Source organism: Dama dama, chromosome 25 (assembly GCF_033118175.1).
Source record: "Dama dama isolate Ldn47 chromosome 25, ASM3311817v1, whole genome shotgun sequence".
In the NCBI taxonomy this organism is placed as follows: domain Eukaryota; kingdom Metazoa; phylum Chordata; class Mammalia; order Artiodactyla; family Cervidae; genus Dama; species Dama dama.
In genome coordinates, this window is record NC_083705.1 from 11,836,823 (window position 1) to 11,860,067 (window position 23,245).

General features: G+C 54.2%; 1 protein-coding gene across 1 annotated transcript in view; it reads left to right on the plus strand.

Annotated features, from left to right (window-relative positions):
- FGF18 (fibroblast growth factor 18) overlaps window positions 1-21,766 on the plus strand; it is a 35,437-nt gene extending 13,671 nt beyond the window's left edge. The window contains exons 3-5 of the mRNA XM_061129319.1: window positions 1,542-1,722; window positions 13,835-13,941; window positions 20,689-21,766. Of these exons, the coding sequence (XP_060985302.1) occupies window positions 1,542-1,722; window positions 13,835-13,941; window positions 20,689-20,955 (555 nt within the window). The 3' untranslated portion in view covers window positions 20,956-21,766. The remainder of the gene's footprint in view (window positions 1-1,541; window positions 1,723-13,834; window positions 13,942-20,688) is intronic.
- Window positions 21,767-23,245: the final 1,479 nt, after the last annotated feature.

The window sequence follows — 23,245 nt, forward strand, 5'->3', positions numbered from 1 at the left end:
TCGTTCAGGTCTCACCTGGACCATGTTCAGCAAAGGAAGACTGGAGAGATGCTGTTGGCTTAGCCAGAGGGGGATTCCTGGAGAGTGTGGTCAGACATGAACTAAACTTCTAGCTGTTGTTTAGTTGCTAAATCGGGTCTGACTATTTGCCACCCCATGGACTGTAGCCCACCGGGCTCCTCTGTCCATAGTATTTTCCAGGCACGGATACTGGAGTGGGTTGCCATTTTCTCCTCCAGGGGATCTTCTCGACCTAGGGATCGAATGCATGTCTCCTGCATTGGCAGGAGGATTCTTTACCACTGAGCCACCAGGGAAGCCTATAAAAGTGGATGGATTTTTTTTCTGTGTAGGTATGTATAGGATATCTCTGCAAAGTGTTAGTCACTCAGTCATGTCTGACTCTGTGAGCCCATGGTCTGTCCATGGAATTCTCCAGGCAATAATACTGGAGTGGGTTGCCATTCCCTTCTCCTGGGGATCTTCCCGACCCAAGGATCAAACTGGGGTCTCCTGCATTGCAGGCAGATTCTTTATCATCTGAGCTAACAGGGGAGCCCTAAACTTCTAGGGTATAGGAAATTTGATGGGAGATGCTAAGCAAAAGCTTCTCTACAAGGGGCTGGGGCTGTGGGCAAATGCTTGGTGATAGGGCGAGCATAAGGACCATTACAGTATGAAGAGGAGACCCCCCCCCCCCCAGCACCAGCTCCTAGGGGAGAAGTGACAATGGGATGTGGTTCATTCATTCCTAGGAAGCAACTTGCCAGGTCTCCCTCCTTTCCCACTGAGGACCTAAACAGCAATGATATGCCCCCAGTCCCTGTCCCATCTCTGTGGTGATTTTGGTACCTTTCTTCCCGTTGGCTCACTTTACCCTGACAGCCATCCTGGGCTGTGTTCAGGATGGGGGCTCTGCTCCACTCTTTTACTGGGGAGAAATCTGAGGCAGAACAAAGTGTGTTCTCAAGGTCACATGGGCCACTCTGGCCCATATTTCTTATTTTAATCTGGGGCTGTGGCGGAAAGAAAGCAAACTTTGTCTGCTGTCAAACAAGTGTGTTTTCAAATAGACCTAGACCGGATCCTTAGCTTTGCAACTTCCTGGCTGGGCCACCTCGGACAACTTGCCTCACCTCTCTGAGCCTCAGTTGCCCCATCTGTGAAATGGGAGATAACAGGGCAATTGAGCTTCCCTGACGGCTCAGTGGTAAAGAATCCGCCTGCCAGTGTGGGAGACACAGGTTTGATTCCCTGGGTTGGGAAGATCCTCTGGAGAAGGAAACGGCAGCCCACTCCAGTATTCCTGCCTGGGAAATCCCACAGACAGAGGGGCCTGGTGGGCTACAGTCCTCGGGGCCACAGTGAGTCAGACACGACGGAGCGACGGGGCGACAACAAACAGGGTGGTTGTGAGATGCGCTGATGCTTGGCCCGGAGCCGGCATCAAGGAGGCTCTGGCTCTCTGTTGTGAACGTGGCTCCTGCCGCTGGGTGTCTGGGCTTCCAGCGTGGCTCACTGTCGCCCTTTTCCCTGCCCAGGTGCTGGCGGCCGAGGAGAACGTGGACTTCCGCATCCACGTGGAGAACCAGACGCGGGCTCGGGACGATGTGAGCCGTAAGCAGCTGCGGCTGTACCAGCTCTACAGCCGGACCAGCGGGAAGCACATCCAGGTCCTGGGTCGCAGGATCAGCGCCCGCGGCGAGGACGGGGACAAGTATGGTAGGTGTCGGCCCCTTCCTGCCCACTGTGCACACGTCCTTCCCGGCCGCCGAGGCCCCAGGCGCAGGTCCCAGCTCCCCCGAATCCTGGCGTGTGATCTTGCACCCAGTGCTGAGTCTTTCTGGGCCTCAGTTTCCTCATCTGTGAAATGGGGATGCAGAAGCACGTCCCTGAGAGCCTTGTCGGGAGTAGTGACTGAAGACATGAGCAAAGCCTCCTCTTGCTGGTCAGTGCCCCATAGATACTAGCTGTCATGGGTAATCGCGGCTTGCCTGGGGCTGGCCTCTAACAGGTTGCTGCTGCTCCCCAAGCGTCATTTCACTGTCCACGGTTCAGATGCTTGGGTGGGGGTGGGGGGGAGCCTCTGGGGAATGTTTTTTGGGGGTTTGTGGTGGTGGTGGAAATTGGCCTGGTGTGAGTGTGTGCGCATATGTGCATATGTGTGTGAGAGTGTACACATTTGCACAGAGAGGCATGTGCGTGTGTGCTCTGTGGGCTGAAGTTTGCTCTCTTATGAAGCATGGGTGCTCACACCACCTGGGGCTGCCCTTGACCTGCCCTTGCCCCTGGAATGTCCCAGCTCCCCTGAGGTGTTCAGAAGCCGTCATGGGCCCCAGGCTGCCCCCTTTCCGTCCAGAGGCCCCTAGCCCGCAGAGATCCTCAGCTGTGAGGGAGGCACCCAAGACTCCTCCCGCCCAGCCCCTGAGCAAGTCCTGACCATGCCCTCACCGCTTCCTACCTTCCCAGGCCCGGGTTCTGGAAGGTGTCCCAGGTCCCAGCCACGGGGCCTGGGGGCTGTGGGCGGCTGCGCCTGCCAGCCTGGGCCGTTCTGAGACGAGGCTCTGCCTGCCTGCTGGTCCCTGCCCATTGCAGACATGACAACAAGACAAATAATTTCTTGGATCTCTTTATCTTGGACACCATTTATTCTCCCTGTGCCCCGGGGCAGGACTGACCTCGTGGTGGGCCTGAGTGTGGCAGCTGCGCTGTCACTGGGGGCTGGGCCGGCCGGCCGGGCTGGGCCATGCTGGGCTCCTGCTCCTCCAGGCCAGCTGCCCCCTCCCTCTCCTGCCCCATCGCTCGTTACTGCCTCCATTTCTCTCCTCCCTCTTCCCCCTGCTCCCTTTCTCGGTCTGGCTGCTCCTCCTTTCATCTGGCATCTCTGTCTCTTGAGTCCACCCCCTCCTCCTGGTTGCTCCTGTCCATCACTCTGTCTCCCCCATCCCCACCATCTCAGGCTGTATCCCTGCTTCCCTCCCTCTGACTGGGGTCCTCTCCCTCCTCCCCACCTCTCCCAGGCCCTCTGCTGGCCGCCTCTCTGTGGCCTCGGCTCTCTGCCCCCGCTGTGGACGCCTGGCTGTGCTGGGCAGACCCAGGTGCGGGTTTTCCCTGGGATCTGCCGTCCCATTGCTGCCAGGGAAGGGGCAGCTGGCTGGCTGGGGTGGGAGGGAGGTGCCCTCCTGGGGAGTCCCCGGAGTTCTCTCTGGCCCCTCCAGGCTGGGAGAGTACAGGGGGGTCAGACTCTGGTCTGAGCCATCTGTCCAGGCTCTGAGATCGGGGTCCGGAGCTTGGGAGGGAGAGGAGGTAGGCAATGGCCGGCCCCTCTCTCCAGAAGCAACTTGCCCTCTCGTCTCCTCCGCCTGAACCGGAGGCTCAGTGGTCTCACCCGGTGTGGCCTGAGCATCTCTGGGGCTCAGCAGTCTCCCTTCTGTGCATTACCAGGGATGGACTCGAGCAGTGCCTCTTAAACACGCAGGTGCACCCAGATCGCTGAGGGGTCTTGTTGAAAGGCTCGTGTTGATGTGCAGGGTCTGGCCTGAACTCTGGGTGTCTGACAAGTGGCCTGGCAGTGCTGGGGGACCACACCTGGCATATGCAGGGACGGGCCTGTCCTGATTCGCCTCCAGCCCCACAAAGTCTAGACTTAATGATTCTCTGTCAAGGAATCTGTTTGTCACTCCTTGGTCTCCCAGCACCCAGGGCAGCAGGGGGCCTTGCTGGCCGCTGAGACCACTCCATTTAAATGTCGCATTAGTAACTCAGATGAGGGGCTGGGACCCCATCTGTGAGCCCTGAGAGAGGAAGTGAGACAATGGAGCCAATTGAGGCTTCCAATCTAGATAATCAATACAAATATTATTGGGAGGGTGATTTATGTGACCGAGTCTAGCAGAAGGATGGGGCTGCATTAGCCTGTCCTGCCTGTGGGGGAGGGGTAGCCAGTGGTCCTCAGTCAGGCCAGATGGCCCAGGATGTTGGAGAACCTGCTCCCTCCTTCTCAGGGCTCCGTCCAGCTGAAAGAATGGTGTCTTCTGAGACTTGCATTCATACACATTTAGAATACAGTCTGGGAATTCCAGCAAACACCAAGTATAAACAATCCCCATAAAAGCCTGGAATCCCCGCAGACCCTCGGAATCTCAGATTGGAGTCTCTGAAACACTCAGAATCTCAGATTCGTCAGCATCCTGAGGCGCTAGACCCCTTAGGGAGGTGCAAGATGCTGGGCTCCCTTTGTGTGGACGCCCAACCTAGAGCTCTTGGCCGACCTTACAGCAGTGAGCAGTCTTTGGTGAAATCTCCACAGATGAACCAGGCTTCTACACCAGGCTATTCTGCAGGAGGGTCTCCCCATGGCTCCCTGAAACTCTCCCAGAGCACCGGGGGGCCCTGAGGGTGGCCGTTTCAGGAACGCGAGACTTTCACAGCTTTGGGTTCTGCTCTGGAGGGAGAAGTACGTGGACTGGGGGCTAGTGGCGTAGGTAGTGTGGTGGACGCCTGGCTGGCCAGGAACTGGGCAAGCGCCGTCTTGCCCACCTGGGGTTATTGCGTCAGTCCCACCCCTTCCTGCCTTTAGTCCTGGTCACCTCAGTCCAGCCAGTAGTCAGGAGACAGGAGCCCTGGGTTCCAGTGGCAGCTCTGTCACTGAACAGCCTCCAGTGCCTGGGGCAAGCATGTCTGGCTGGCTCTGGGCTGAGTTCCTTCACCAGCCGAGCAAAGATGAGAAGGCCCCACTGCCTCCGAGGTTTATGCCCTTAAGCTGGAATGTGGAGACGTCAAGGCACATGAGCTGCAGGAAGCAGGGCTGCTGGGTGGTGGGACCTGTGACTTAGCAGAGGAGCACCCAGGGTCAGCTGAGCCAGCCCTCAGGGAAGGGAAGGAGCCCCAGCCTTGGTTACGGTGGTGGAGGAGCCACTCTGCTTTTATAAGCCTTGTAGTTGCCTACTTTCATTTGACAAAGGCGGCTTTTCCACTTGATTAAGAAAAAACACCCCAAACGCCCAAGTTTTCTTTTTTAAAATTTGTTTTTAATTGGAGGTTAATTGCTTTACAATAGTGTGTTGGTGTCTGCCATACATCACCACGAATCAGCCGTAGACTTTGCAGGAGGCCAGACTCCCGGGACTGACTGTACCCAGAGCAGCCCCGAGAAGGCCTCTGGAGGGCCTGTGAAAGCCAGGAAGGTGGTCTTCTGAGAGGGTGAGCATGTGGACTCTGGAATCGGAGGGAACTGAAATCTCAGAACCACCACTTAGGAGCTGGAGGCCTTAGGTGGGAGTTAGCCTTTCTGATCCCATTTATTCTCTTGTAAAATGGGGTCGGTGAAATGAAAGGGTATCTTCTGCTCAAAGATGTTATGATTGTTTAGGCCAGAATACTCAGTGCTGCTGTGTGGGGACAGAGGTGCCGTCGTGGGCTCAGGTGAGGACTCTCCTCTGGGGAACTGGCTCCTGGAGCTTCCGGAAGGGGTGCGGCCTCTACCGTCAGGCCGGGGCATGTCTGCTGCAGATAGAAGGGGCTTCTGAAGCATGGTTCCAAGCAGCAGCGGGGGCTGGCAGTGCTCTGGCCATCTCAGGCCGGAGGCGGAAGGGTATTTGGACCCTTCTGTTGGGTGTGGTCTGGTCTCTCGGTTCACATCTGGGCCCCCCCTCACTTGGGTGGCAGTACAGCCGAGTGTGAGACCACCTGGTCTTAGTCTTCTACGAGCCCCCAGGCCAAAGCCCCTGCTCCTTCCTAGGGGCTGACTCGAAGTAGGAAGAGCCTGGGCCGTTCCTGTCCCCTCCCTGCATTGCAGGGTGGCAGAGGACAGGGCACGGAGTTAGTTTGCCGTGGATTGGTTCCAGCTTGGCATGGATCAGTGATTCCAGCTGTGTCACCACTGCCCAGGGTCACGGGGAGTCAGCCTGCTCAGCTTGGGCTCTGCCCCTCTGGGCAGCCTTCCTGAGTTCCCCCACACCCCTCCAAGAATGTGAGCTCCTTGAAAGCAGTGACCTTTCTTCCTGTCCCTGTGTCTACTACACAGCCTGGCAGAAAGCAGGCCCCCTTTAAAGGTTCCTGGATGAGTGACTCAAATTATTACAGGGCAGCACAGAGCCCAATCAGGGGCTGACATGCACGACTCACCTGGGAAAGCGAGTGGGGTCTTGCAGGACTTTTGCTGAGTGGGTGACAGAAGTGGGCGGGGGCCCTCTGGCCCCCGTTTCCCTCCTCCTGGTACCTGCTGCAGGGCTGGGCTTGAGCGAGGAGCCAGGTCCTTTGGGCTGGCAGGTGTGGGCAAGGCTGCAGGGACCCCCTTCTCTGCGAGTCCGACACCTCATAGTCCATTCTCCATACTGTGGTCCAAAACATGAGCCTCGGTCGCTCAGTCAAAGGAGGTCATGTCATTTAGAGTGAAATCCACACCCTCAGCAGGAAGGCCTGGCCTGGCTCCTCCCTGACCGCAGGCTCCATCACCCTAGGCCTTGCTCGCTCCGCTCCAGCCCCAACTTTCTGCTGCCCCTCGCACCCGCCAGGCATGTCTGCAGTTAAGGGCCTTTGCTGGGCCCTCAGCCTGGGGCTGCCCTCCTTCCAGGTGTCCCCATGGCGTTTGCGCCCTCACCTCATTCATTCAGTCACCACCTTTTCAGAGAGCTCCTGTGTCCTCCTGCGGGTGTATTTCTCTTCCTGGCACTTACTGCTGCCTGAGGTTCTGTTACTTGTTTAGTTATTCGCTCCCCGTGTCTCCTGTTTCCGCACACACTCTAAGGCTAGGTGGCTTCTATCTGTTGTCCTCACGGATGCATCCCCTCACACGGTGAAACTGTTAGCCGCTCAGCCATGTCAGATTCTTTGCAACCCCATGGACTGTACCCTGCCATGCTCTTCTGTCCATGGGATTTCCCAGGCAAGAATACTGGAGTGGGTTGCCATTTCCTTCTCTAGGGGATCTTCCTGACCCAGGAGCGGAAGCCACGTCTCCCGTATTGCAGGCGGATTCTTTACCACAGAGCCACCTGGGAAGCATCCCCCTTGCACACAGCCAGCCGCAAACCAGTGTGCGATGCATGTTTGAGCCAGTGAGTGCATGGGTGACCTGTGAGCATGCAGGAGTGTGGGTGAGACCACTCCTCTGGGGCAAGTGCCCGGCACAGAGTATGTACTTGGAGAATCAGTGCTCCCTCCATTCTCCTCTCCTGTCCTCCCTTCCAGCCAGCCTTGCATCTTGCAGCCAGGATACCCTGAGCAACAGAGCAAGCTTTTCTGAGAGATGTTCCCAGCTGGAAGGAGCATTAGTACGTCCGTCTAATACCCTGCCCTCTGAGCTCGTGTCCCAAGACTTCTGTCCTCAGTGAGGAGTGGCCACCCATATCTTGGTGACTCTGCAGCTCAACCAGCCGCATGAGAGCTGCAGCTAGGATTAAATATAGCTCCTGATCGATCCTATTGATTCTTTCCCTCTTCCTTTCTGGCAAATCCACATGGCCTGCGAGCCTCCTTGGGTGACTTTAGGAGAAGGGAGCCATGGGCACCTTTAGAGAAAAGCCATAACATATGTGTGTGTGTGTGTGTGTGTGTGTGTGTGTGAATAGCGATGCTGAAACCTCTCCAGAGAGGAATCCTTCCTCCCGCCCCCACTTCTTTCCCTTCCCCTCAACCTGGTTCAGAGGGGAGGGAGGGGCTTCTGGTTCAGTGTGACCTCCCAGCGCCTTTGTGGCAAGGACGCTTCCCCGCTGGAGGGCGATGCCTGGAGAGGGGCCAGCGGCTGCCCTGGCACTGCAGCAGCCAGCCGGGTCACCCTGTGCAGGCCCGGGTGCACTGCTCTGCCCAGCCTCTCCCTGGCTCCCGGCTCCCTGCCTGTGTTCTCAGGTCTTGGAGGTTTAACTCTGAAACTGGTGGGAGATGGGGAAGGAAACCAGTTCTGCTTGCTTTTCTCCGGCTCCGCTTTTCGGGGTCTCCTGTGTCCCTCTGTGTATGTCTCTCTGGATCTCTGTCTTTCCCTGCTGTTTCCAACCCTTCCAACCAAAAGGCTTCCAAGGGAGGTCCTGGATCGCCTGCAGGGAAGCCCAGCTGGGAAATCACACTGGAATCAGTCAATCCATCCATCCACCAAAGTCGCTTCTCATTTCTCTGCCGTCGCCAGCCTGCCTCACGTCTGGCCTGCTCTGCCTGAGTCTGAATCTCTGTCTGTGTCAGACTAGCTCCGGAGTTACTCTGCCTGTGTTCAAATCCTGGTCCTACTGGGTGACTTTGGCAAGTAACCTCTGAAGTGCTGCTCAGAGCCTCAGTTTCTTCATCAGTAAAATGGGCGTAATAGTTCTACTTCATAAGGTTGTTGTGAGGATCTAATGAGGCTTTCCATATTCAGACTCTAAGCACAGTGCCTGACAGATGGCAAATGCTCAAATAAGTATTAGCTTTTTAAAACCATCATTATTACTCCATGCATTTCAACAAAACTGGGAGAAAAAGACAGCTTTTTTTTTTTTTTTTTTATCGAAAGGGCTTTCTCTCCAGCTCCTTTTCCTTCCACTTTCTCTTTTTCCTTTTCTGCATTCCTGTCTGGATGCTGGAGAGGGGACTGGGCTCGTCAAGCTCCTGGCCCGCAGCATGGGCAGGCGCTGGGCTCCTGCTCTGAGCCGAGGCTGGCTCTGTGGCCCTCCCCCACAGGGGAGACCCCGCACTCGCTCGGCCCCTGATGCATACAGCCTCTCCTTCTGGTCAGAACTAGGTCGGAAGCCATTTGCTGCCTCTCTGGCTGTGGTTTGAACCCAGACTTGGGTGCTCCTGTGGGCTCCCCCATCTCCCAGAATCAGCTAGAAGTGATCTTCCTCAGGGTGACTGCTGGTACCCTTCCCTGCCTCAAGGTCATTTGGAAATGGAGCTGGGGAGGGATGGGCCCCAACCGTTGGCTCTTTGGGCATCTTGACCCACAGACTTCTGCCCCAGGAAGGTGAAGTCAAGGCAGAGACCCTCCCTGTTCATTCACTAACCTCCCCAGGAAAGGGACTGGCATGGAGGAAAAGTTTGACCTAAGGGGGAGACAGGCTAAGACCCAGACTTCTAGGTTAGCCTGCCTGGGTTTTAACTCCATCATTGTGTGACCTTGGGGCTCCATTTTCTCACCTGTAAAATGGGGTAATAAAAAAAAAATAGTTCTAATCTCCTGGGATTGTCATAAGTATTGAGATAACGTGTATAGCGTAGAACAGTGACCAGTATATGATAGGCTCTCAATAAATATAAGTTACTGATGCTTCCCAGAGGGGCAGTACTGAAAGGAAGTCATCTAGTCCTGGCCCAGAGAGGGATAGGACTTTCTCCCATTGTCAGAATATCTGATAGTAACTCTGAGGCTGGGAGTGAGTGGCTGGGGGAGCTCAGAGCTCTAGTGAGAGGCAGGAGTAACACTGGTGGGGAGCAGAGTTGCTAAAGGCATTGATCCTGGGATCAGACACTGAATTTGCACTTCTCTGCTCTTGCCAGCTGGATGCCCTTGAGCAAGTCCTTTACCTCCCTGAATCTTGATTGCTTTAACTTTTAAGTGGCATTATGCATACTTGGGGCTTCCCTGAGGCCCAGATGCACGGGGTCCGAGATGTCGCCTCCTTCCCTGGTCACACTGCCCTCCCAGCCCAGCTCCTGCCATCCCCGCTCCCTTCTCCTCCGAGCTCTCCTCCACATTGTCTTCTCTTATTTGCTGCCTTTTCCGCGTCTGTCTCTACCCACCGGAAGGTAAGCTTCATGAGGGCAGGCCCTTAACGGTCTCATCCACCACTGTGGTTTCCAGCACCTAGCCCACACTTGGCTTATGGTAAATGACCAATAAGTAAATTTTAGTGAGTATATAAAGGGCTTGATGAGTTAAGTATGAATAGTGTGTGAGAGTGTTAGTCGCTCAGCCATGTCTGGCTTTTTGTGACCCCATGGACTGTAGCCTCCTCTCTGAGGAGGTGACATCTGAGTTGAGATGTCAGTCTAGGAGATGAGGAGCCACTGTGGGAAACTCTGGGGAAAGCAATCGCCAGGCGGAGGAAGAGTGTGAAGGCCCTGAGGTGGGAGTGTACCGGGTGAGTCAGAGCAGGAAAAGCAAGGAGGCTTGTGTGGCTGGAGGGCTGTGAGTGAGGGTGGGAGATGGGGGCGGGCAGCAGGGGCCAGCAGTGTACCTCTTAGGGGTCCCCTTGGAGGGTCTGGATTGTTAGTGGGGTGGCACAGTGGTGAAGAATCCGCCTGCCAACGCAAGAGACCCGGGTTTGATCCCTGGGTCAGGAAGCTCCCCTGGAGCAGGAAATGGCAATCCATTCTAGTATTCTTGCCTGGAAAATCCCATGGAGAGAGGAGCCTGGTGGGCTGCAAAGAGTCAGACATGACTGAGCAACTGAGCGTGCATGCATGGAGATCCATATGAGGCTCTAGCAGGGGAGAGGCACAATTCATGTTACATTTTGTAAGGATCCTTCTGGCTGATCTGCAGAGGAGAGACTGCTGGGGGCAAGAGTAGCAGAGTGGAGGAGGGGGTGCCAGGGTGGTGAGCAGCAAGATGATACCATTGATCGCTCCTGCCTGGCCTGGGACAGGCCTGAGAATCAAACCGAGTGGAGATGAGGTTTCTGGCTCCTGAGAGGTGCGTCTTGGGGGCTTAGGTCTTAGGTCATGAGACAGGGAAGCGTGATGCTGAGGACCAGGCAGGCTCTGGGGCAAACCTGGTCTGGGTGGGTGGAGTCTCTCTTTCTCTTTTTCTGAGAACTGCTGCTGCTATTACTCCCCAAAGACTTTACATAATCTTGGCCCGGCTCCCTCCTCATTATGTCATGTGCTGAGTGGAGTCTAGGTCACTCCGTGGCTTGCTGCGGTCGGGGAAGAACAGACTTCTGGCTCCCCAGGGTGCAGTGGCCGGTGCAGACCATCCCCATGCTGGGGTGGGGGTGGCTGGGCTGGCGGGGGTGGGGTGCCGTCCAGCCCCAGCCCCAGGCCCCTGGACGGCTCAGGCAGAGGCCAGGGCTTCCTCAGATGGGCTGCGGTTAATGAGAGGCGGGGGCTGTGTTTTGAGCCAAGTCTCCCTGGGGCTGGGGGCCCTCCTCTGGGACCCAGGCCCCAACAGGAAGACAGCCAGCCAGACTGGATGTCAACTAACCCGCCTACCCCCCGTCCCACCTGGGAAGGCTTGCTTCTCTGAACCTCAGTTTCCTACACTGTAAAAGGGGGACGAAGGCACCTAACCTCGCTGGGATGTGTGATTTTGGCAGGCTCACAGGGGCGTCAGATCCAGCGTGCAGTAGCAGCTGTTCTGAAGACAGGGGCCCAGGCTGGTGCCTGGACAGGGCAGAGCAGTCTTCCTCTCGGACATGCTTGGAGCTGCCTGGCCTCAGCCCTGTGGCCTCACCTGCTCTTTACGATTTCCCATCCCTACCTCTCTCCAGTCCCAGAGACAATCAGAACAGCCAGGCCCCACTCCCATTGCATAGGGAAGGAAACTAGGGGCTCAGATGGGGTGTGTGGCTTACTCCAGGTCACCCCCCCACCCCAGGATGGCAAGGCTCTGTAAGTCCCTGCCTAAGGCATCTTCTGACCCTGGAGGATGCTGAGAAAGTTCAGGACAGAAGGACCGCCTTGGAGAGGCAAGTTCTGCTTCCCCTCTGCCCTTTTATACACACCAGATTTCTTTTCCACTACTTTTTGTTTTTTCTGGGTAAATGGGTTTATTTTGCAGTTATTAGGAAACTTAAGGAACAGTTACTGAGTTTCCCCTACCTAGCCTCTGCGAACAGCATCATTTTATGTAACCATCACATTGGCTGTTAAAGATGAGGGATGACCACCCCCATTTTACAGAGGAAGAACCTGAGGCCCAGGGTCATACACTGGCAAGTAGAGCTAGGGAGTCATATGCATACATGTGCATTTCAAAGCTCTCACCTTTCCTCTTGTACATGCTGCCTTTGTCAGAAGCTCCTGGGGATTGGGGACTCTCCTGACCCCTAACAACCCCCACCCCATGTGGGGCCTGAGTTTGTGAGCGGATGCTGAAAGCTAGTCTCAGAAGTGCTGTGGTGTTTGACCCTTGGTTCCCAGGGACTAAGCTAACAAGAGAGTTACAGGGAGTTTGGATTTAGGGGAGCAGGGAGCATGAAGGGCTTATAACCCCCGATCTGAGTGTTCGCTAATATTCTCAACTCAGTGTTTACTAGGGATGGGGGAAGGTAGAGAGAAGAATGTGCCCCCACCTTTGTTCCTAGAATTACTAAATTCTTGTTAGATCTTTAAATTTTATGTAAATTCTTCTTTTTTTCCTTGGAAAGGTGGGTATCACATTTTAATTAGTACTGGTGTCAAAGGAAGGCTAGATTAATTATTGGAAATCCTGAGTTCCAGATGGTTTTAATTTTCACAGCAGGGCACCAGGGTATATATTTAAAAATTTTTTTATTAAAATCATACCTCTTGTATTTTAGGGGCACTGAGGTACACTGTTTGTGGCTCCAAGGATACTGTATTTAGGACTATGATTTTGTTATGGAGAAGCAAGTCCCTTGTCACTGAAATTAAAATTTTGTGGGTGAGGGAGGGGCAGGTGTTGGGAAGCAAAGGGTCAGGAGAGGGAGGGTGAGAATGGGGGGTCAGAGGCAAAGAAGGGGGATGGAGGTGGTGGGGAAATCCAGGCACTGGGATTCAGGTTCAGAGAGGGCATGTGACCTGCCAAAGTCACACAGCATCCTCCTGGGGATGAAACTCCTGGGGGTCCTGGGGAGAAAACGTGAAGTGGCTGAGGGACAGGGAGCGGTCTTACAGTACGCCTAATCAAGAGACAGCCACCCTTCGGCCACTAGATGTTCTTGTTCAGTCAGGCTTTGGGGGATCAGCTCTGGCTGCCCCATCCAGGACCACCTGGGACACCCCATGTTTTTGTGGAGTATGGGGGTTTAACATGAGGTCTCCCATTCCAGACCAGAGGGTACTGGGTTCTGATTGGGACTTCCAGGCTCCTGGGAGTTAGCTATCCTTCAGCCTTGGTGGCCTTTTTTTTTTTTTTTTTTCCTATCTACACTGTGTGGCATGTGACATGTGGGATCTTAGTTCCCCAACCAGGGATTGAACCCATGGCCCCCTGCATTGGAAGCATGGAGTGTTAACCACTGGACTGCCAGGGAAGTCCCCAAGTCTTGGTGGCCTTGACTGAGGAAAGTGAAATATTATACTGACAGCCTCCTTTCCCTGGGGCCTTGAATTACCCTTTCCAGACATTTCCCCATTTCAAGCAGCCAGGGCACTCCCTCTCTCATATCCCCATCAGGGAGTGGACACCCAGATGTTTGCCCTGGAGGAAGGGGCTTCTGACCTAAATTTTGGAGGAAGTAGCTTAGCATTCCACAAGGCAAGACTCGTGTGCATGTACTGTGTGTGTGTGTGTGTGTGTGTGTGTGTGTGCACGCATTGTGCATGCCTGTGTGGGCTCATAGGCATCTGAATGTCTGACCCCTCAGTCCAGAGACTGCTGCTTCTTTGGGGTTATTTGTGTGGTTGTGTGTCCTGCACTGGGGAAGGGAATTGAGGGGCAGGGGAAGGTGGGTGATGAGGGCAGAAGTCACACTGGTCTTTAGCCACTGGGAGCAGTCTGGGTCCCCATTGGAGTCCAGAGAGTCTGGGAGTTGGGAACAGGTGTCAGAGAGCTTTTCTCCCTGCCTGAGAGGCACATGCTCCAGAGAGACCTGTCAGAAGCAACCCCCCCATACTTGATTCTGGGGGCGGTGGGAGGTCCAAGGGCAAGGTCAGGGTCAGGGATCATGTTGCTGAGTCTTCAGGCCAGCCACTGCCCCTGGTAAAAAAATGTGTCTTGTTCTCCTTCTGCCTTTCGAAGCCCAGCTCCTAGTGGAGACAGACACCTTCGGGAGTCAAGTCCGGATCAAGGGCAAGGAGACGGAGTTCTACCTGTGTATGAACCGGAAAGGCAAGCTTGTGGGGAAGGTAAGTGGTGGTCTGGGACTTGGGTGGGTCCTCCAGCCACCCAGGGGGGCTGGAGCAGTGCCTCCTGGGCCCCATCAGCCCTAAATGGGAAAGAGGTCCCATGAATGTGTATGTGTGTGAGAGAGAGATTCCCATTGTGAGATCTCTTCATCACCCCCACTCTCTGTCCCCTCACTTGAAGCCTGCCAGACTGTGGCTTTGACTTTGGGGGGTATGTAGGGCCCCGATCTCTCCTGGTGGACGTGGAGCTCTGGCTTGCTTGGCAGTGGGAGAACCCCCCAGGGGGTCTGAGGCTCCCAGTCTGAATGTACCTGATGTCTGGCAGCAGGGACCCAGTGGGCCAGGGCCTGGGGCTGCAGCGTTGTTTTAATAATCACAGGGGGTTTATGACTCCCCAAAGCCACACCTCTGGAACCCAGCAGCCTCTTTGGCCTTGTGATTCTAGCATTTCAGGAAGGTTTTATTACTTTGGAACACGCATGCAACCAATTGGGGGTAGGATACGGGTGGGGTGGACCCACGTGCCAGGGATTCTGAGCCTCCACTGATGCTGCATTTTGATGCTGCTGCCCCTTTTGGCCTGGGTGTCCTTGTTTGTGAAGTTCACATACTTGCTTCCTTTGGATGCTCTAGAATGGATTCATGCTGCATGTTCCCTTCTCTCTGCAGGGACCCTACTCACTCCCTGGCCAACTTGTATAATGAGGGGCTGGCCAGTTGGAGTGGAAGGTAGAGGGTAGACCCAGATTCCAAAGAGGATGGCTGCTTCTCCTTGAGGCAAGGCCGTCTATGATGATCTGCATTTATTACACCTTGTTGGGGTGAGGGGGAAGGGAGCATGACTTCAATTTCTGTTTAAGCCATGGCTTTGACTCCCCGAATCCCCCAATTCTTATCCCTCTTCCCCCCCTTCCCCTCCATATCCTGAGGAGAGGATGACAGGCCAGAGACGAGCCAGGAGAGTGTCTCTGATTATTTGTTAATAACAAGGGTACCAATAGCCTCCGTTAATTGAGCACCTACTTTCTGCCAGGCACTAAGCAAAAAAAATGCTTCAAAATAATCCCATGAGGTGGGTCGGGGAAGAACAGGCTTCCACCATTCCCATTTCATAGATGGAAAAGCTGAGGCTTGGCCGTGTCCGGGCACTTTTCCCAGGTCACGGGCTAGAGCTTGCGGGCTTCAAAGCCCAGTTTAGAAGGCAAGGATTCCAGCTGGAGCTTCTCAAAGAGCAACAGAATAGTAATCCGTACCTCGCCCCGGGATGCCTAGGAGTGGTTTTAATTAGTGATTCACTTTCCGCGGACTCACTCACCGCGTCCGCGGCCGGCCAGCCAGCGAGGGGTCCGGGGCAGGGGCGGCGGGCGGGCCGGGCGCCGGGTCCCCTGGCCTGGCTGTGCGTTTCCTGCGGCGGCGCGGCCAGCCCCGCGTCGGGCGCTTTGTTCTCCCGCCCGCCTGGGCCGCCTCCCAGGCCCAACCTGCTTGCAGTTGTGGGCTCGCCTCCCCCCGCGCCGCCCCCTTTTTTCCTGTTTAAAGGCGGGCCGCGCTGCAGCCCGCCGCAGCGCCCACTGCCCGCGTGCCCCTCCCTGCCCGGCTGCGTGGTTCCCGGCATCTTGACCCCAGGAGGGCCGTCCTGGGGTCAAAAGAACAGCCCCGTCCCCTCGGGCCGCTCCCCGCCGCCCGCCCGCCGGCTGGCCGCTGAGTCACCGCTTCCACAGGAGCCGGCTCCGATTTCCTGCCCCCTCGCCCTCTCTCCCGTCATTAATATTGGGGCCGGTTCAGCTGGCGGCGAGGCCCGCCCCGCGCTCCGCTTCCCTCCCCCCTTGCTTGTAGCCCGTCCACCTTGCTGCAGGGTCCCCCGCCCCAAATTCCCCATGGGCGTCCGGCCGCCCATCCACCTGTCCCGACTCGGCCTGGGCGGGTCCCCCTGTTGGCCCCTACCCAGCCCAGCGCCCTCGCCCTCTGGGTCCTGCAGTTGGCAACCCCGGGTCCTTGGGTGGCGGTTCTGTCACAGGTCGTCGGCGGCCGATCAGACCTGGTCCCGGGGTTACTCTTGATGGCGGGCCTGTGTCTGGCCCTGCCCTAACTCCTGCCTCTGTCCTGCCGCACCCCTTCTCCGGAATAGTGTTCCTCTGCTGCCTCGGGCTCCACCTCCGGGCCTTTCCCCGCTGCCCACGCTCAGCTTTCTAAAGCTCGCCCCTCCTCTCCACCCGCAGCTCAGCCAGAACCAGTCCTCAGGCCCTCACCTTCTACCCAAGAAAGGCTACCCTCCTTGGGGAGAGCCTGCCCACGCTAGTGTTCCTCATGTCACAGACACATGGCCCGGCCAGCCCCCACTCCTTGCTGGGATGGGGCGTCAGGCTGTGTGCAGGCGGTTCCCTCTGCCAGGACAGCCTTTCCCTCGCCCATCCACCCTGAGTCTTGGCTCATCCTTTCATGATCTCTGGCTCCACTGACCGCCCATTCAGCACACCCACCCTGGAGCCCACGGCTACTCACACATCCCTCTCTCTGCAGTCTGCTCACCTGGGTTGGCTGGCTGTTTCTGTGCTTGCATCCCCCACCAGGCTAGCGGCTCTGAGGGCCAATTCTGGATCCATCCATCACGCTTCTTATACCTGCTCAAAGGATACCAAAGAAATAGAAATGTGGTGCTTACCTTTTGAGAATTGACTCAACCTACAGCCAGAATTAGCCACGTCAGACCTGGAATCTACGTGCTTTGACCTCATTGAGCCTCAGTGTCCTCACCTGTAAAATGGGAAGATAATCCTGACACTGAGTAGGCACTTACTTGTTAAACATGAGCTACATTCCCCTTGAAAGTCAGGTTCTTTACCTGTGGGAACCCTTGACCTCAACTCAGGCTCTGGCTCCTTTGGCTCAACAGGATAGCTTGCTTGGATGGTCTTGACCTTGGGTGTCAATCTTCTACGTATCTGGCCACAGCTGGACACTTCACTGAACCCCCAAGAGAGCCTCTGCTGATGCTCCAGAACCTTGGCCTTGCTTCTCTCTCTGCTGCATCGTACTGATCCTATGCCAGAGCTCTTCTCCCAAGCCGCTGAGAGAGAAGTAGCCCCCTTCTCCTTGCCACCTCTCTGGATCCCACCTCCACCTGACCCAGGAGATAGTACTTCCTTTCATTCCATAGAAGAGCTGTTGAATGTCAAGCGTTGTGTGCTAAGTAGTTGTTCCCCATCTCTGGAGATTCAACCCAGGTAGATTTTTCTCATCTGTCTCCTCCTGTGTGATCATTGGTATGTCCCCTTTGGGGCAACAAAGGGCCCCAGACACATTCAGAGCAGGGGGTCCCTTGCTCACTGCATGTTTGTGAAGACTGCTTTGGTTGAATGTGACTGAAACCTAATTCAAAATGCCTTTAAGCAAAAAAAAAAAAAAAAAAAGACTTTTTTTTTTTTTTGTCTAGGTAACTAAAAACATCCAGGGGGTAGTCCTGATTTCAAGGAAAACTAAATCCAGGGGCCAAGTGATGTCATCAGGATTCAGTCTTCAGACCAAACAGAAGGAATAGGACTCCAGTTTGGAAAGAAGGAGGTTGGAGGTGGTAGATTTCCAGAGATGATCAAATTCTACTAAATCACCAAGGTCCTGGGATGGGCTGTTCTGTTACTCTTTAAATATTGGTGGGTCTGCCTTCCCTGAACCAATTGAGTCAGCAATTTGGCGGGTGAGGCCCATGCACATGTGTTTTTTAAAAATCTCTGCAGGCCATAAGCAGGGTCATAGAGGTGGTGAGGAGAAAGGCAAGGGTCAGGCCCCAGGGCGGCCTACCATTAGCTTCTTATCCACTGAGTCTGAGTTCAGCCTGAAGCCCAGATCCTCAACCCAGGCAAGAGCATATGTGCCAGGCACTGTGCTGGCCCTTGAACCTCCAAGTCACTGCTTCATGAGCATGGTAGCTCTGTGGTCCTGGGGGACCTGAGGTGTGTTGATGGGCAGCACCCACTCTTCCATACCCTTCCTCCCCATGGGCCTGTCTAGGATTAGACAGCAGAGAAGTGAGCTGCAGTGGGAAGTGCAGGTTCAGATCCTGGCTTTGCCGCTTGACAGCTCCATGACCTTGGGAAAGCCATTTTTGTGTCTTTGAACTGTTTTCTTCTACCAGGTAGAGTCTACCTTGGCAAATTAAGAGAATTAAATGAGACAGTGGCTGTGGAAATACCTGGCCTCTAGTTGACAATCAGTAAATGCTGAATGAATGAGTGAATGGATGGCTAGGGACACCAAGGTGGGCAGGCTGAGAGCTCGGGCCCTCACTCTTCTCATCACATCCCCCAGGAGGGGCCTCTCACAACTCACGACTGTCTCTGGGACATTAGTAAGGGATCCATGAGGCAGAGTCCATTTTTTTTTTTTTTTTTGGAGGAAAACCAATTAATGTGTCACCCCCACCATCTGTGTCCCAGCAGAACTCTCATCCATTTAACCACAAATTCTCTGGGTGCCCCTGTTTTGGGCTAAGACCTATGCCGTGAGAGCAACCGAGAAGCAGTCCTGACCTCGTGAAGCTCCTGGGCTGATGAGGAGCAGACAGATACAGAACTACTCTGTTGGGCAGGCAGGAGAAGGATTGGGTGTGGAGGGGATTCAGAAGATGGAGTATGTGAGTTGAATAAAGCATACTGCTAAATGGGAGAAAGGAATGGCAACCCACTCCAGTATTCTTGCCTGGAAGATCCCATGGACAGAGGAGCCTGGCAGGCTACAGTCCATGGGGTCTCAAAGAGTTGGACATAGCTGAGCAACTGACACACACAGTGCTCAAATGGAGTCTTGAAGGAAGAGGAGGAAATACCCAGAGAGCTAGATGGAAGTCAGGGAAGGCTTCCTGGAGGAGGAGGTTACTGAACCAGCTCTTCAAAGTTGAAAGCAGTTTTCCAGACAGATATTCTAAGATGGGGAACCAGCCATGGTATGGCCTTTATTCAGTTTTCTCTGACTGTTCCATCAAAACCATCCAAGGGACCTGGACTCAGGTTGGATAGGCAGCTTCCAGAATTATCCATGGGGAGGCCAGAGCCCACTCCTTTTTATCCCCCTTGCACATATGCCCCAGCTTCCTCACAATAGGCCCTCTCTGCTCACTCAACCCATAATGTCCTCTGGGTCCTGAGCGCTTCTCCCAGGCCCACCCCCTGTATGCTTTGCAGCCTCCTCGAAAGATCTCTCCTCCAGAGAATGTTTTCTTACCCTGCCTGTCCCTTTCTGCAAAGTTCAGCACTTTGTCTGCAGGGCCCAAGCTTGCCCTCCGCTCAAAGGTGAACGTTCCTGGAAGCTCCAGCCCGTTTTCCACTTCAAACAAAAGGCTGGAACTTGCACCTCAGTCTCCACACACAGCCAGACCGCTGGGCTTCCAACTTGGCCGGGCACCCGTCTGTAACGAGGAGTGGGCCCGGCCTAAATTTGGAGATGTTAGTTGGAAACTCGAGTGCTGCTAATTCAGGCCTTCCAACTTTGTGTGTTTCTCACTCTTCCACACCGAGCAATTTGGCTTTTTCAAGGAGGAGATTCAAAGCCTGCTTTCCATCTCCTTTTGTTCAGATCCAAGGAGGGAGGTCAGACCTTCCGAACCACCTGCTCTTCAGAAATAATGTAACAAGTTCCTACTGTGTGCCTGGCTCATTTATAAGCATCATTCCTCATAACATCTCTATGATGTAGGAGTCATTTTCCGTGTTTGGTCCAGACAAGGAATCCAAAGTTTAGAGAATGAAATTAACTAGCCTGAGGTCACATAAGGAAGTGTGAGTTGATTCAACGTCTGACTATGAATCTCGTGCTCCTTGCCTGGCATAGTCTCCCATGGAGTTCACCTGGGACCCTAAAATCTTAGAACCATGGGTATAGGCTTTGAAGTTTGGTCATGCCAAAGCTCTTATTTTTAGAGGCTTCCACCCCTCTTCACAACAAACATTAAGATGTACCACACCCCGCATTAAATGTAACCTATGTTTAACTCTATAACAGTGGAGTTGAATGGCAGTTGAGTAGGCAGTTAACTTGGTCTCAGGTTTAGTGCACATGAGTTGGGGCTTCTTTCTGTTGCATGTGATAGAACACAGTCTCAGCTGTTCTAAAGGAAATGAGATATTATTGGCCCACATGACAGTGAGGTAACTTGAACTTCAGATATAGCTTGGTAGGTCCAGAAATGGAAAGATGTGAGGAGGACTTGGTTTCTTTCATTCTCTTCCTCTTGGCTTTCTTCTTCCAAGCTGACCTGGTTGTCAGGCAGCATCTCCCCTCATGGGGGTACAGAGGCTGCCTTTGTTTCAGCCTTACTGTTTCCCAAGTTTAAACTGGCCTGTGTTTGGGGGGATTATTTATAACAGGGTCTTGAGGACTGCTGACTGGATGACGCAGGCCGTGTGCTGTGTTCTGCACCAGTCACAGGAAATAATATTTTAATTGGTCAGATCTGAATATTTTGTTATGGTAGAGCTGAGGAAGCCCCTGGTTCCATCGTGGGAGTGGAAAAGAAAGGGATCCCTGAATGGTGATGGGAAGCTGGCACCTAATTGGTGAGCAGGGAAGGATGCAGAGGCCGCTACGTCAAGTCCACTCTAGGGGTCCAGGGAGTGGAACTGCTGAGGCCAAAGCTTGGGGTCAGGCCCTTTCCACTTTGCCATCCCAAGCCTTGGCCCCTGCCGCTGCCTTCTCTACACAGCTCTGCCCCCGGCACCTGTCCTTCCTCCCTCACCTCCTCCTCCTCTCTTCCTGCAGCCTGATGGCACCAGCAAGGAGTGTGTGTTCATCGAGAAGGTCCTGGAGAACAACTACACAGCCCTGATGTCGGCCAAGTACTCTGGCTGGTACGTGGGCTTCACCAAGAAGGGGCGGCCGCGGAAGGGCCCCAAGACCCGAGAGAACCAGCAGGATGTGCACTTCATGAAGCGCTACCCCAAGGGACAGGCCGAGCTGCAGAAGCCCTTCAAGTACACCACCGTGACCAAGCGGTCCCGGCGGATCCGCCCCACGCACCCCGGCTAGGCGGGCGCCGCCATGCCCCTAGGCCGCCCCAGCCCACACTCACACTCACGGAGAACTGCAATCAGAGGAATATTTTTACATGAAAAATAAGGAAGAATTTCTATTTTTGTACATGTGTTTAAGAGAAGACAAAACTGAACCAAAATTCTTGGGGGAGGGGAGCGATAAGGATTTTATTGTTGACTTGAAACCCCTATGACAAAAGACTCACACCAAGGGACTGTTGTCAACGCACAGGTGCTTGTGTCTCTAGGAACAGACAGCTCGGAACTCGGCCCAGAGGAGGGCTGGAGTGAGGAAAGCGACACTCGGAGAAACCAAAGTCCTTTTTCCCAAAGGTTCTTAAAGAAAAAAAAAAAAAAAAAAGACAGAAAAAAAAAGCAAAAACAAAAAAGAAAAAGAGAAAGTAGTGTTTCCCCCACCCAGCCAACTCCCCCTCTTTCCCAGCCCCCTGTCCCTGCCCCAGAGTCCAACAAAAATCGCTCTCTGGTTTGCAGTCATTTATTTATTGTCCGCTGCAAGCTGCCCTGAGACACCGCGCAGGGAAGGCGTGCCCCTCAGAATTCTCAGCGCCTCGACTTTCGACGACAGACGGCCTCGTCCAATCACGGTGACCCTGCATTACTCACAGTTCTGGAGGATGCTGCTATCGACCTTCCGTGACTCACGTGACCTAGTACACCAATGAATAAGGGAATATTTTAAAACCAGCTATATTATATATATTATATATATATAAGCTATTTATTTCACCTCTCTGTATATTGCAGTTTCATGAACCAAGTATTACTGCCTCAACAATTAAAAACAATTGACAAATTATTTAAAAAACCACGAGGCGAGTGGTGACCGGGGGCAGGGCTCAGGTGTCCCTGCATGTCTCGTTCTTCTTGGTCTGAGGTCCTTGGGCTGAGAGCTGGGGCCTTGCTCATTCACTTCATGTATCATTCATCCATTCCACACGGGCTATGCTCCAGGCACTGGTCTAAGCACTGAGGATGCAGCCTTGATCAAAGCAGGTGGTAACCCTTGCTTCCAGAAAGATTAAATTCTAGTGAGCCATTACTCAGTGGCCGACTCAGTCACACGTTCACATACATGTGCTGTCACGCACAGTTATGTCCCACGGGTATTCACGGCCCTACTAAGTCCTGCTGGACTCTTTGCAACCCCGTGGACTGCAGCATGCCAGGCTTCCCTGTCCTTCCCTGTCTCCCGGAGTTTGCTCAAACTCATGACCACTGAGTTGGTGATGCCATTCAACCATCTCATCCTCTGTCACCCCTTCTCCTCCTGCCCTCAATCTTCACCAGCATCAGGGTCTTTTTTCAAGGCCCTGGGGATTTATCAAAAAACATAAACAAAAAATCACAGCCTGCTGGGAACTTCACTTACAGTAATTCTCTTGGCAGCAATGATTCATTGCTTCATGCATTGATTAATTAATTGAGTCACTGATTCAACATATATTTATTAAAGCCTTACTAAGTGCCAGCCACTCTTAGGTACTGAGAATTCATCAAAACAGATCCAAAAAAAAAAAAAAAAATCATGAATTTGCAGTCAGGCTTATTGATTGAGTCATTTGGGGAGTTTACCCCCGGGTTTTGCCAGACTGACAGGGCACCAGTGGGCCCCACTCTCCTTTCGGTGGTAGGGGGGTCAGGTGGCCCAGCTTGGGAGGGGACCTGGTGTTTCTTCCGCAGACCCTCACGGGCTGGAGCACGAGGAGTGTGTCTGGCCTTGTGAACCTCCAGGGGCTTTGGCTTCAAGGTCTTTTTCCTCCCAGGGCCTGCCCTAGGATGTGGGGGAGAGGCCGCTTTAGTCTTGGGGTGGAAAGTGGATTGGGCTTGAGGTTGACTGAGGGTCTCTTCTAGGGTCCTGCTGCTGTCCCGTCTCGGTTGAAAACGCCCCTTGCCAAGAATGGCCAGAAGGGGTCCCCAGTGAGGCCCTGCAGAGAGGGCAGGGGCAGGGGCAGGGGCAGTAAGTAGCGTCTTCTCTGCAGAGGCCTCCTGGACCGAGGGAGCCTGGCTTCTTTGGAGCTCCCTCTGTGACCCCCTCAGAACTCAGGCCGAACACCACTCTTGGTTCTGTCTGTCTTCACCCCTGGGCCCTCGCCTTCCTGCCCTTCACAGTACATCTTCCTGAGGGCTTTGTGAAGCCCTTTCAGGGGCCTTATCTCATTGTGACTTCAGGATGATTTGTGAGGAAGGGACTATCATTATCCTCATGGTATGGGTGGGGAGACTCAGAAAAGTTTAGCTGCTTTCCCAAGGTCACAGAATAAGTG